This window comes from Toxoplasma gondii, chromosome XII (assembly GCF_000006565.2).
Source record: "Toxoplasma gondii ME49 chromosome XII, whole genome shotgun sequence".
NCBI lineage: Eukaryota > Apicomplexa > Conoidasida > Eucoccidiorida > Sarcocystidae > Toxoplasma > Toxoplasma gondii.
Genome location: NC_031480.1, coordinates 4621934 through 4634679, shown reverse-complemented (window position 1 = coordinate 4634679; position 12746 = coordinate 4621934). Strand labels below are relative to the sequence as shown.

Sequence of the window (12746 nt, the reverse complement as noted above, 5' to 3'; positions counted from 1 at the left end):
TTCTGCATGGCCGCGCTATGGGCACAAAAGCACTTGCGGCAGAGTCTGTCAGCAGACTCCCTGGGCCACTGTCTGTCTCAAGGAGATTTGCAAGTCGACTCCCCCTTACGAAGTATATTCGGACTTTCTGTTTTAATGCTAGAGCCGTAACCCTTGAGTTAGGTCAAGCACCTAACTGACAGAGGACGTAGGGCTCGCTTCCTGTTCGGCAAGGCCGTCTCGTACACTGACAGTCGTCTGTCAAACAAATGCGGAGGTGAGTACCAGAATCAACCGGCCACCTTGTCAAGAAAGCTCAGCTGAAGCGAGTTGTGGACGCAGTGTTTGGCAAAGCAAGAAAATCAATGCTGAGTCTCATTTGAGGAGTTTGTTTTTCTATCTTTCAAACATATGAACCCGCGGCCAGTAGCAGTTTCTCCGTGTGCGACCGCGAGACACCGTCTGCTGATGTGCAGCAGTGTCGCTTCTTCTACATCGACTGATTAATTTGAAATTGAAGGCAGGTTCGATCCATGTCAGTCACGCAATGCTAAAACGTTTATCAGCTCTCCATCTATGAACTGCCAATCCTGAGGACTTCATGTTCTGCACGACATATGTTCTGTCGATGTAGATGGTAAAGTTTTTGCAAGTGAAATGATGCAGATATATCAAATCCGCACTGAATACCACCTAAGGGTAGGCGATATCCTCAATTGCAGTCTTTCACGAAAATCGTACATGGTGATTTTCAGACTCCCTGTACGTCACCTTCGGTAAAAGATACGTACAACAGTTCAAACGGCTTTCTTCGGGAAGAAAGCGAAGACAGTCTACATTTGGGAACCACGGGATATGCGAACATCCGCACTTCTGGGGATCCGAAACCTTCTTCTACAGTTCAAAGTGCAAAAAGGTGATCATGTGTAATTCCGTCGCGCGCGCGGTGTTCGATGCAACAACGCAAATAACTGCACGTATTTGTTATCAGGTGACGCAGTCATCTATGGCTAAAAACACATGTTAGCAAACAGCCCACCGTGATGAAAAGTGAAGAACCGCAATATTGCCGAGCAGGCTGTCAAAGGAATATACGCTATAATTTCGACCGTGTTTTATCGATTCTTCGTGACGCTGCGCTTAGTCAATATGTAGATCGTTCAGTAGACAATTGACCTGTTGTCACGAAGAATCACGTAACTGGAATCCGGTGTTGAGACTTGGGAACCACCGACGTATCATACAACTTTCCGGAGGTATCTGCCCATTCGCGGTGGCACAAACTCCAGCAACTTCGACCGCTCCGGCACATAAACGACGGCACACCAAATGATTGCTACGCAAACGCACTTTTCCATTTGCAAGGTTTCAACATAATCAGCACTTCTTCGCAAAACGCTGCCGAGGGGTATACCTGATTGTCCCGTTCTTTGACACCAATGGCAGCAGCTGAGACACAGCGCCGCTTCTTTTGAATCTCGCCTTCCACCAGCTTGGCACTACTCCTTAGAAAGCGAACACATCGTGAACGAACAAGCTGCCACTTTGTGCCTTTGAACAAGCTGCCGGTAGCTCACGGCTCATTGTCTTCGAGAAAGGCGTGTCCACGCCTCTTTCTCAAAAGCACATTGATTCACAAATGGTTTCTCCTGTAAGCCCCAACAAATACAAATCCGCAGAGAAAAACCTACCTTTGCTCCGCAAAAGGGAACAGGCGCCCGCTTTTTCACGCCTTCCACTAAGCTGGCATCTGGTTACCTTTCGTCAAAATATAACCAATTTTCAGAGATGTGGCAGGCAAATTTCAAGGCATATTCCGTGAGCCTGCGTTTCATGCCCATAAAAACCGCTTTCATCTGGAACCGAGCCACATAAAAGGATTAGTCTTGACTTTCGAGGCGCACTTCAAAGGCGGGTAATTTTCCTTCCGGCGATACCGTATCGAGGCGGGTGACAACATCGTTTTTCGCAGAACCGCTTGCCGCTTTGGCAGTCTTTTGTGCTTTCTCGCTGACAAGGTCATATGTCCGGTTTTTCACAGTGCCGTCCTCTATCTTGTTGACAGCGTCTTCGGTCTCCTTGTTAGGAACCACTTCCTCATTTTTGTTGATATTTTCTTGCTCTTGCTTGCTCATGGTGTCTTCTGCCTGCTTGTTGACATTGTCTGCGTCATTTAGCAACTCGCACGGAGCCTTTCTTCTCCGGTGCGTACACGACCTGCCGAACTCGCGCCGCTCTTCAGCGATTTTCTCGTTGACCGGCATAAAGTAGGTCAGCAACTCCCCACAATGGGGGCAAAGTGGAGACGCTTTGCTGGTCAGGTAACTCGTCAAAGGTGGCTCAGAAAACTTGGGATTCGCTTGTGGAGGCAGCCGTTCCAAGCAGTCTAAGGCATCGCCAGCTAAAACATGGTACACACAAGAAAAAGAGTGTCCTTTATTTACAGTGTGTAGCGTTATATGAAGGAGCGTAGCATTATATTCGGTGATCTTATGTGTCCCCATTGGTATACTTCTAATCCCGCAAAGTGCCAATACTGCTCGTTCACTTCACACACAAGCGCTGTATGCCCCCACAACGCAACGCGACCCCGGACAAGTACCGCTCGTTTCTTTTGCTCGCGGACTTCCCTGCGACTGCTCATCCTCTGTTGCTACGCAGCAAACGCCGCACATGCCTCTACCTCAACGTTCCCCTCGACTGTAGGCCGCGGTTAATCAAGAACGGTCCTTACCAGAGTTGCCGCATTTGCGACACTGCTCGTCCCGATAAATGCCAATGCCAAGACACCTTGCTAACGCGATGTCCCTAGTTGTCATGTGGCATTGTGGGCACCACGGCTGATCCGGTCGTCGCTCAGCCCCACATAAAGAGCAAAAGTTGGGGTAAAGAATCCAACCTGTACGAAGTAATTCATCACAGCACCACGAGAGACAAAAGCCGAATAACAAACACAGAAGCGAACGGCTGGAGGTCCGTGCAGACGAAAACTGCCCCGTCAACTGTCCCAGGGAAAGCGACACATTTCGCCGTAGCAGTCGCTTGAAGCCAACGGATCTCGAATCTAGCCACACCGTATCACCTTTTTATGCACAAATGAAATCCAGTCGTGTAGTCATCACGGAAGTATAGAAAAAAGGCACCGAGTTAAAACGCGTGAAACAGTGTTGATCGGAGCAGCAGAGCGATTTTCGACGACAGATTCGATTTCTTCGGACCGCGTTTCCTCGAAACGCAATAAACGAAACGAGCCACAAACGGCACGTGAGAGTCTACACTGTTCTGCAGATTGCTTCTCCTCCTGTTCCTTCTGTGAAGCCAACTCACTGATTGATTGGTCGAAACAAGATCTCAAAAGAGGAATCGCACGCGTCGGATGGCCCCTGCAAAAGACAGCAACACGCCAAGTCTGTCTCAAATCGAAGGGGAACCCCAACTGTTCCATGGAATATCCCTTGTGTTTTCTCCAGTCTCTCGTAGACCCTGGCGTGCGTGAAACCACTGATTCATCCTGCGTAGATACTGCTACAGACAGGGCATGAGGAACCATCTCCGTGCCACTCATCCGGTTCCTGCTCAACGACACAATCCTTCCGGTCCAAGACGGCGTTTTTGAAGATGAGACAAACCCCGGAAGCAGCACCCGCGATAGGTGCAAGTCCATCTCAAACCTCTTCCCCTGCCACGTCTGGCAACGAAAACATTTGAAAAAAATCTATTTTCAGGGTCCAAACACCACCAGCAGCCCCGCGAAGTGCACGTAGAGTCATACCCTGGCACCGACCACCCTCGAGGCGATCGAGCTTTGAACCGGCTTCCTTCAACTTCTTTTTTCAGGTCAGTCAAATGGAGGACAAACTGAATGTGGATTCCACTGACGAAAAACAGAAGCACGCATCTAGCGAATGCGACGATGTTCTGAATCGTAGACCATTTGTACTGAGACCATATCAACTTGGACAGTGATAACTGCAATGCATACTACAACCTCATGTTCTGTCAGATCTGCGTACACTTAAGTGCGCATCTGCATCTTACATGAACTTCCCTGCACTGAACGTCGAAGTGCGGTTGTCTTGAGGTATTCACACGCAGTTTCACACCTGCAGGCGCCTTTTCCTCTCCGCATCCTTTCGCCTTTCCTCAAACTCTTACCGGTACATTTCTTTCAGCTCTCCCTCGTCATGTCGCTTGACGGACAACAACTCTCGGAACTGAAGATTACACCATCGACAGAGCTCGTCGTCCACGTGCCGCGGTTGCAGGCACGTTGGGCATCGACAGCGGCAGAAAATGGCGGCTGAAGGAGCAAAAACATAGAACAGGAGAAAGTAGAAAACTGGAGGAAACAGCCGCAGCCTTGAACCATTCCTCAGAATACACAGTATGCAGCATTGAGGAAAACGCACACACAGCACAATGGACAGAAGCCCGATAGGGTTGGTGTACAGCGCCTGACTGTAGGCACAACCTGCTCCCAAATCGAAGGAAACACAGCAGAAAGACAAGCTGCAGTCTGTTCTCCCTGTGGCCTTCTCCATCTGTCAGGAGAGACCGAAACACAGGCCAGTGACTCACTTGGCCGGTGAAGGCTGTACCACACGATTTCAACGACGCACTTTACATCCGCACAAAGGGCAACCTAAATGTACACTGCCGCCGCGGCAGGAGACTAAGGAATACGGCCTAGATCGAAAACGAAACACCTCAATTTAAGATACCGTCTTGAGCCTGACAACGCAGCAAGAACGACGACGTGTCGTGGTTCTGTGGCGCTGCGTTCGACAGCTTCTCTTCAGCGTTATTTCCTGTTTTGTCTGGCTTTAATTGCCGGTTTACTTTCTCATGAAAGGCTTCCGTCCTTACTCAGCAAGCCATCGTCCTCCAGTTGCTGCACCTCGCCGTAAGAGCCGATCGACTGACCGTCGACCAACACCTGGGGAATGAGAACTGGTGAATGACACGGACAAACCGGGACTAGGAAAGATGCAGAATATGTGTAGAGTGACCAAAGAAAAGGCAAAAATTGCGGGAGGTTACAACGGCGTGCAGACGAAATTTGAGAGGTGAAAGAAAAAAAACAAGAAACATTAAGGCGACCACGGAACACGAGAACTACAGGGGGCAGACGGGGATGTTTTGAAAAGGCAAAAGGAAATACAATAGACGAGGAAGTACACCAGGTCAGCTTCAACCAATCAGCATCTCCTCATGTAAACAACAGGGGTATCATAGAACACCGAAGACACTAGAGCGTTGTTGAGTGCTAATTCCGGAAAACGCGCGTTCCACAGTGAAGGAGGACAAAGGACGCTTCCTGTAACGCCACACAAACCGTCCCCACTAGTCTGCTTGGTTTCGTCGTGTGAAGGAAAAAAATCAGGCCTGTCCTATTTCGACTGCAGCACTTACTTCCTCCGTGGTGTGTGTGAGGCGCATTGCGCAGAATCCGCTGCCTCTTCCATCGGCGAAGCAATCTCATGTCTGGCGACTTGTCATCTGAAACAAAATAGAAGAAGCACTCTCCGACGCTAACTCCCGCCACAGAACGCGAAACCGAACCTCGTGTACAGCTCGACATGAGACGTCCAAGCAAAAGACAACACACTGGTAAAATGTTGACGGAAGCACTCCGACGAACCAGATCTTGCAGCTCATTCTCAACCACACACTTACAGAAGGCAAGATAAAATGTAATACAAAAAATCGTTTTAATGTTACATCAGATACGTAGTATCCTCAACGCAGCCAAGGTACCAAATATATCTACAAATATATATATATATATATATATATATATATATATATATATATTCCAACTTGTGCCTATTCACATATATATATATATATATATATCTGGATTTTGGGCTGGTGTCCAGATGATTCCAGGGTGGCCTCCTGATCTGTTACTTACTAGTACCATTTGATGAACAAGGCCAACGTGATGCAAGCTTAATGTCGTAGGATATTGGCATCCGCCACTTTGAGAATACGGAATTCACGATTCAGTTAGCTTTCTATTTGCACCGTACCTGCGACGGCATTATTGGCGTCGACGATATAGTAGATGACGCCCTTGCAGCTCATCAAGTTCTTCAGGCGCTCGCTATTGAACATTGCTTGCCGCCTCACACAGAGGGACGAGAGGATGACGATAATCTGACAAAAAGCAGAGGACACAAGAAAGACAAATGGTGAATTGCGAACCTCTTTTGAAAGCGAGATAGAGTAGTGAGGTAGAGACAACACCGGCAAACTATGTAGGCGGAACAGCGGGAATCACTGGGAAGAAAGAAACTGGAAAACCACAACTCAGTCAGGTCTCGACCGAGAAGGAAGAGCGGACCAACTAGAACGAAATATCAGACGGGGATGGACGAAGCGAAGACGAAAGAGAAAAACGACTGGCGATCTACCGGGTAGTCATTTGCATTCGACCCAACAAATGCTCGGCAAAGAACAGTTTTTTCCCAACGCAGGAGTACTATCACCACAACGGTAGAAACACGTTCCTCACGCCCAGCCTCTCCACATCGGACGGCTTGCACGCTTCCTCGCTTGCACGCAGACACAAAAAACTTCGCCGAAGTCCACGAACGAGTCACTGTGGAAGCCCACTCCAAGCAGCACTTTCCTGATCGATGAAAAAACAAGGACGAAAAACCAACCGTACACTCTAAACACGCTTCGCACTGCTTTTCGCGACATTCTACGAATGCTACTCCTGCCCAGAGAACATACTTCCATTTGAGCCTCTACTCTCGGTTGCCTTATCCCTTCCCCCTCACGAATCCCTCAGCACGCCTTCCTGCCTGTGTTGTGTGCATACCTCCGCAGCGGGTCTCCCCAAGAAGAAGAAGCGCGGGGCGAGTCGCAGAGTTGATTCGGGGAAAGGAAGGTCTGTGTGGGCCAAGAGGGCGGCGGCAAGGACCCGGTTCTCTCTCCTTCTCTTCCGCTCTGCACGTTTCTGCGCAGACTGTACCAACCGATTAACAATTTTCTTCACAATCTGGAAGAGGGGCGCGCGCTGACTAAGCCTCCACTCTTCCGCGAGTTCCCTCATGTCGAACCAGAAGTTCGAGTCCTGCAGCAAGAGGAGAGGCTGGAGGGGCGAAGCCACCCTATAAACAAGACCCGCTCGTTTCCGTTCCTCTTCGCTGCGTCCCAGTTCCCGCTTCCGCCTGCAAATCTCGTCCTGGACGCTCGCCATCCCGGTGTCGCCTTCGGAGTCTTCGGCGCCGCTCTCCGACACGCGTCGCGAGTCCTGAGGCCCTGAGCCCGAGTTTTTGATCCTCTCGCTTTGCTTCCGTAGAAGCCGACGCTGTTCGCGGAAAAGCTTCTGCAACACCTCCTTCAAGCAGCGATTCAGGTCTTCGATGTCTTCACTGTCGGCGTCATCCGGCCATTTCTCCCAGGCTCGGTGACCGGCAACACCCATCTCTGTGTCGCCCTTGTTCTCTGTATCACTCTGGCTGCGTCTCCTCGACTCGGACATTTGCGGCTCGTCAATTACGGAAGCTGCGGAGCTGCTAGCAAGCGCGGAATTCTTGAGAGTGTGAGCCGCCTCGCCTTGCGCCTGTGACGTCTTTGCCGCACGTGCTGCGCGTCGCTGCCTTCGTCGGAGACGCCGACGCCTGCGGCTTTCCGCTCTGCCTAGCGGCTTCTGGAGACCACTGGCTCCGTCCACTGCCTGGTTCTCCCCCGTCCCCTCCAGAGAGTCTTCCCCGACCAGCGAACCACACATCTGCATCAACTTCCGCAGTTCGCGCCTCTCCTGTTTCTGCGCCTTCTTTAGAGCCAAGCGCGCAGCCGACGAGTCCCCGGAAGAAGTCCAAGCTGTGTCTCGGTGGAGCGTGGAGGCGCTGTCTACATGTGCCGCGCTCGAGCCGTGCCGCGACGACGAGAAGGCCAAGTCGCCTCCGTCGTGGGGACTCACGCAGCTCGGAAACGCAGAACTCGAAGAGGTTATTGAGGGCGAGACGGGGAAGGCGCTTTCTGTCTCCGCCGTCAACCAGAGAGTCCGCTCGTCAAAGCCTTGCGACGGCGAGGGCAGTGGCCCCCAGATGATACGTCCCAAGGCCCTCCCTGTCTCGACAAACAGATTGCGATGGCTCTGCCGACCTTGCGAAAACTGTGCCTCTGAGAAGAAAGCCGAGGAGGTCGCCAGTTCAGACTCGTCCTCCATTGTGAACGATCCCGTCTCAGCAGGCTGTGTGAACCAAGCCGTGAGCGAGACCGAATCTTCTTCTTCTTGCTCGCGGCGCAGCCTCCCCCGACACGCGTCTTCGCACTCGTGCCTCTCATCGTGGGTAAGGACTGAGGCGTCCTCAGGCTTGAGGCAGGCCTTCTCGCGTTTCGCGCCCTGTTGGTGAAGTTCCGTCCTTCGCTTTTTTTCGGCTTCGCGCAGACACCGCGCGACCTCTTCCTCGACGTGATTCTCCCAGGGCCAGGTCCGGGCATAGGACATCTTAATCAAGTCAACGAATTCGCGAGTTCGCACATTCGCGGTGTCGGGCGACTGCGCGTCTTGGTCGTTCGCGGCCATCAGCTGAGTCTCTATCCCTTGAAGAAACTGGATCTGGTATCCCTCGCAATCGAGGGTGAGACCCGAGAAGAGGTGCACCTTCCTCTGAGAAATAACGTGCCAGAACATCAGTTCTCGGACCTGAAACTCGTCCAGCAGCGCCAGCCGACTTTGCTCGAGACACAGACGCTCTCGACACAGGAAAAGAGACTCCAGGAGCGCTCTCGCCACCGGGTAAGTTCCGGGGACGGCGGGGATAAAATAGGGGCACGCGCGCCTCTCCTCGCGCCGTCGCCGCCTTTCGGTGCGCTGCTTCTCTTCCTCCTCTGTGTACACCTTGGGTCGCTTGACCCACCTCTTCTTCGCGGAAAACGCCCGGCGATAGGCCTGCGTAGAGGGAGAGTTCGTCAGCTCTCTTATCGGACCTTCTGAGAGATGCTCAGCCACTCCGCTGCCGTCGCTTCTCAGCAACGCATGCACTGGCTCGGTGTGCGCGTTCTCTGTCTTCTCCCCATGCACCACCACCGAGGATTCGGCTTTTTCTAACGTAACCGCCGAGCCCGACTTGCTCAACATCGACAACCGCTTCGTCAGTTTTCCTCCCAGGCTGAGCGTCACGGAAGAGCCTTCCCTTCCGCCACTTGCAGACGTGCTCGAGTTGCGCTCTACCTCGTCTTCCGAGCATGTCACCTCTTCAAATTCGTCCGGGGTCGTGTCGTCCGGGCTGGATGTGTCCGTCGCAGCTGCCCCAATCAAGCTAATAGCCGTCATCTGTGTTCGCAGCGACTTCTGTGAAAAAACAAAGTCGTGGAGAGATCGACATATCGTCAGAGGGTCCCGCGGTGACACACCCGACCTACCAGGCCCTCCCTGTCTCCGCCGCACGCCCGGCGCAGCGAGCGGTGCCTTAGAACGGAAAAAACGAAGTATGTTCTGAGAAAACTGGGCACTCTTGAACTGAGTTAGATGACAGAGGTGAAAGATACAAAACGGCTTCTGCTACGGTGCGAAAAAATCAGCAGCGGCAGCAGAAGACCACATACTTCCGAGCTGTCGCATCGCCACTAGGCTCCTTGACTGGAGACACGGTGCGCAGGTTGTAGCGGAGGCAGGCGAGGAGGCACGTAGGGTTCAAACTGACGTTTTAGGCCGCCTGTTTGCCGGTGTTTACACGATTCGACAGCCAATAGAAGCTATAGTGTAGTGGCAAACGGTTTTCCATCCACCGAATGTGTCATTCCTGTAGAAGCAATCTCATCTAGGTAAAGGGGGTGTTATCCTGGTTTCATCTCCTTATCAAAAAGGTAAGCGCTACAAACCCGCGTGGCATGCAGCTCCTGCGTGGGTCCCGAAACGCGACGGCTTGCTCTCCAAGATTTCGACTGAGCGTTTGCGGTACGACTATGAAATCTGACTCCCATTCGCTGAGTTCAAATTTGAGTCATCCTTACCCAGGTTCCATTGTTCGTCCTTGCGTCTGGAGACGGCGAGCGCGTTCGAAAGAGCGTAGGCGTCGGTGTACTGACACCAAACGTTGGAATGCGCGACGGGTAAATTTGGTGGCCCTTGACTTCTCGGAGTTTCGTCGGGGTCTCAAAAGGTCCGCGGATCTTCCGTCCTCTTCGCTGCGTCGTGTACGCCGTCGTGAAGGTGTAGTGCGGCGGTCTGCGTATTGCTCCAGTCTTCGCCCGGGCCATTCGCGCCTCTTCTTCTCGGGCCTCCTCCCATTCCTCGAACTGGTCGTCGTCTTTGCTGCTTTCCCAGTTCGCGCACCGGCCAAGTTCCGGGACGGAGGGCATCTTGCGGCCCTGTACGGTCTCCCGTTGGATTTTGAATCCTCGCTTTGTGATCCGCCGCACCCAGCCCGTGTTCTCCACGCGGCCGAGGAGCGTCGGCCGTGAGGAGAAGCCGCAAAGCTCGGGGGCGGACGCAGTCCGCGACCCGATCGGCATCGGGGCTTCCCGGCCTGGTCCTGCACGCGCGAAGCTCTCTTTCAAGGGCGCCTCCTCAATGCCGCTGGCCAGCGAGGAAGAGTCCCCACTCGCGAGACTTGACGAGGGTCTTCTTTTCACCGGCGCTGGCTTCAGCGTCAGCGCGCCGGAAGCGACTGTGTAGACGGGACCAGTCGACACGCCTGGGATCTCTGGAAGAGGCTTCGGAGCGATCCAGCAGCAGTCTGGTCTCCCGATTCGCTGGGGCTTCGCTGTCACGGCTTCTGGGTCAGACTGCTCGCGAGACTGAACCCCACGGCAAGCTGGCATCGGCTCGTCTTCTGCATGGGACGCGAGCTTCCGGCTCCACTTGTTCCAGCGTGACATCGACCGCCACCCACTGTCAGCCGACACGTTTCGGGACTCAGAGGGTCCCGAGCCGGCTACGATGCTCGCACCTCCGACTCGAGTTGTCAGCGAAGATTCGCCGCTCGCGTAGCGTGACTGACAGGTCGGGTTGCTCCTGGGGATTCCGCTTCGGGGCCCCTTCAGTTCTCTCGCCTCTCGGAAACTCGACGCGATCATCGACGAAGGCCGCGTCCCCGTCTGCTGAGTTGTCTCGTCTCCGACCTCGGACACTGGGGATGAGCCATAGATCGGAGAAATCGCGGGCCGAGCCTCCTCCTGCTTCCGATGACGCGAGTGCAAACGCTCAGCAAACTTCTTGCGAAGCGAAGACCGACTCGGCGGAGAGACGAGACCCGAGCCTCCCGACGTCTGGAATTGATCCGCAGTGGCGGATTCGGCTTGTGTCCTCAAATCATTCGCGTCCAAAGGCCCATTTGCATCGTCGAGGACATCGGCCGCGAGGGCTGCTTCGCCGTTTTCTGGTCCTGGAAGCGCTGCGTTCTCACTTGCGTGCTTTCCGGAGTCGCTCTGTTGACCTGTGGCGCCTCCCAAATCGGGGGTTTCACCTGGAACCGGGTTCTCGGATGTCTCGCCGAGCGACGAACCGCGCATCGCCGCCTCCTCTCGTGGTTCGCCAGCTAGCATACGTGCACCGGCATCCTCCTCAGCTAGCTCAGAGAGCTCCACACCCGGCGGGGTTGAGGCGTGCACGGCACTGGCAGAGAAGGCGTAGGAACGACACGGCACTTCTTGCAGGTCGCAGGGGAAAAGTGGAGGAGGAGGAACTGAGGAAAAGCGAGACAGAGGTACCAGATCGTGGGAAGCCGGACGAAACCCGCGAAGGCACACCGACCCCCGACGACACTCAGCAGCCGTGCACTTCATTGCTAAAGAGCATCCACCTAGAAAAAAACTTGTTGTTTCTGTCGTCTGACCACCTTGGTGCGACGACAACCGGCCGGGCAGAGGAAGTGCAGACAGTGAACTCCCGGTTCGTTGTGTAGCTTCAGAACGCCATCGTTTGAGGGCGTTCCGTGTTTTTCCTGCTTTGGAATAGCTGCCTCCTTCCTCGAAAAATCCAGTGTATTTACATAAACTCCGCGTAGACACCGAGGAACGACCAGAAAGAGCGGACGGTCCGCGAAAAACGACAGCACACGCGGTTCCGAGCCCGGTTTCGCGGGAAATGAGACACAGCGGGGGGTAAACTAACTAGTCACACACGGAAAGTGGGAGGAGTGCTATGGACACAGAATGTCGCTTCTGCAACGAGGCTTCGGAGAATGCGGAGAACTCTAAAAGTTGACGGCCACTTAACGGAGTGTCAGAGAGGGGCACCGACCCCATACCTGACAGCATTGTGTCGTGACGGCGTCTGTATCTGCATTCGTACGGGAGAAAAGGAACAGCTGAAACGTTGGTGGAAGGTGTCGTGCCCCTTTCTGTATGGAGAGTCACGAAAAGTGACAGACAGTTCGGACGGGGAATTCGGAGAACCGGGCCGACGCAGGAGAGGATGCTGAGCTAACGCCACAGGGCGACCACTGGAGGCAGGGTACACGATCTGCCGAGGAAGGCAGAAACGACGTCACAGGCGAAACAAACGGAAACTGCTCAGGGATAAGAGGAGCTCGACTCGAGCGGAGAAGAACCTCGAAAGTCGGGGTGGGCAGAAGTTAGGCGGGCCACCCGAAGGTTGCCACTGGCAGGAGCAGCGCACGAAACACAAAGTAAGGAAGCGCAGACCCTTCCAAGTATCCCCTGGCTTACTAAAAAAGACAACAGAAATCATCTGCAATAAATACGCACAAACGGCAATGAGAGCTGTGGCGGAACTGTCTCCAGCATGACTCGGAAAATCTCGTCATCCGCGCCGCATGCACTGAAAGGATCAACGCCTCAGG

General features: G+C 53.5%; 1 protein-coding gene across 1 annotated transcript; it reads right to left on the bottom strand.

The window, feature by feature from the left end:
• Positions 1-498: 498 nt before the first annotated feature.
• Positions 499-12731, bottom strand: TGME49_249550 (hypothetical protein). Its single transcript, XM_018780902.1, has 9 exons — positions 9955-12731; positions 6809-9292; positions 6012-6138; positions 5392-5478; positions 4846-4929; positions 4135-4279; positions 3307-3362; positions 2714-2878; positions 499-2380 (listed from the first exon to the last, which is right to left on the bottom strand). Exons 1-9 carry the CDS (start codon positions 11725-11727, stop codon positions 1860-1862), a joined length of 5442 nt encoding a protein of 1813 aa, XP_018635040.1. The 5' UTR covers positions 11728-12731; the 3' UTR covers positions 499-1859.
• Positions 12732-12746: the final 15 nt, after the last annotated feature.

Coding starts and splice junctions, on each gene's coding strand:
- TGME49_249550 (XM_018780902.1), bottom strand. CDS start 11,727: ATGAAGTGCACGGCTGCTGAGTGTCGTCGGGGGTCGGTGTGCCTTCGC. Junction 5,479..6,011: donor CGCCAATAATGCCGTCGCAG/GTACGGTGCAAA, acceptor ATTTTGTTTCAG/ATGACAAGTCGCCAGACATG. Junction 2,381..2,713: donor TCGCAAATGCGGCAACTCTG/GTAAGGACCGTT, acceptor ACCATGTTTTAG/CTGGCGATGCCTTAGACTGC.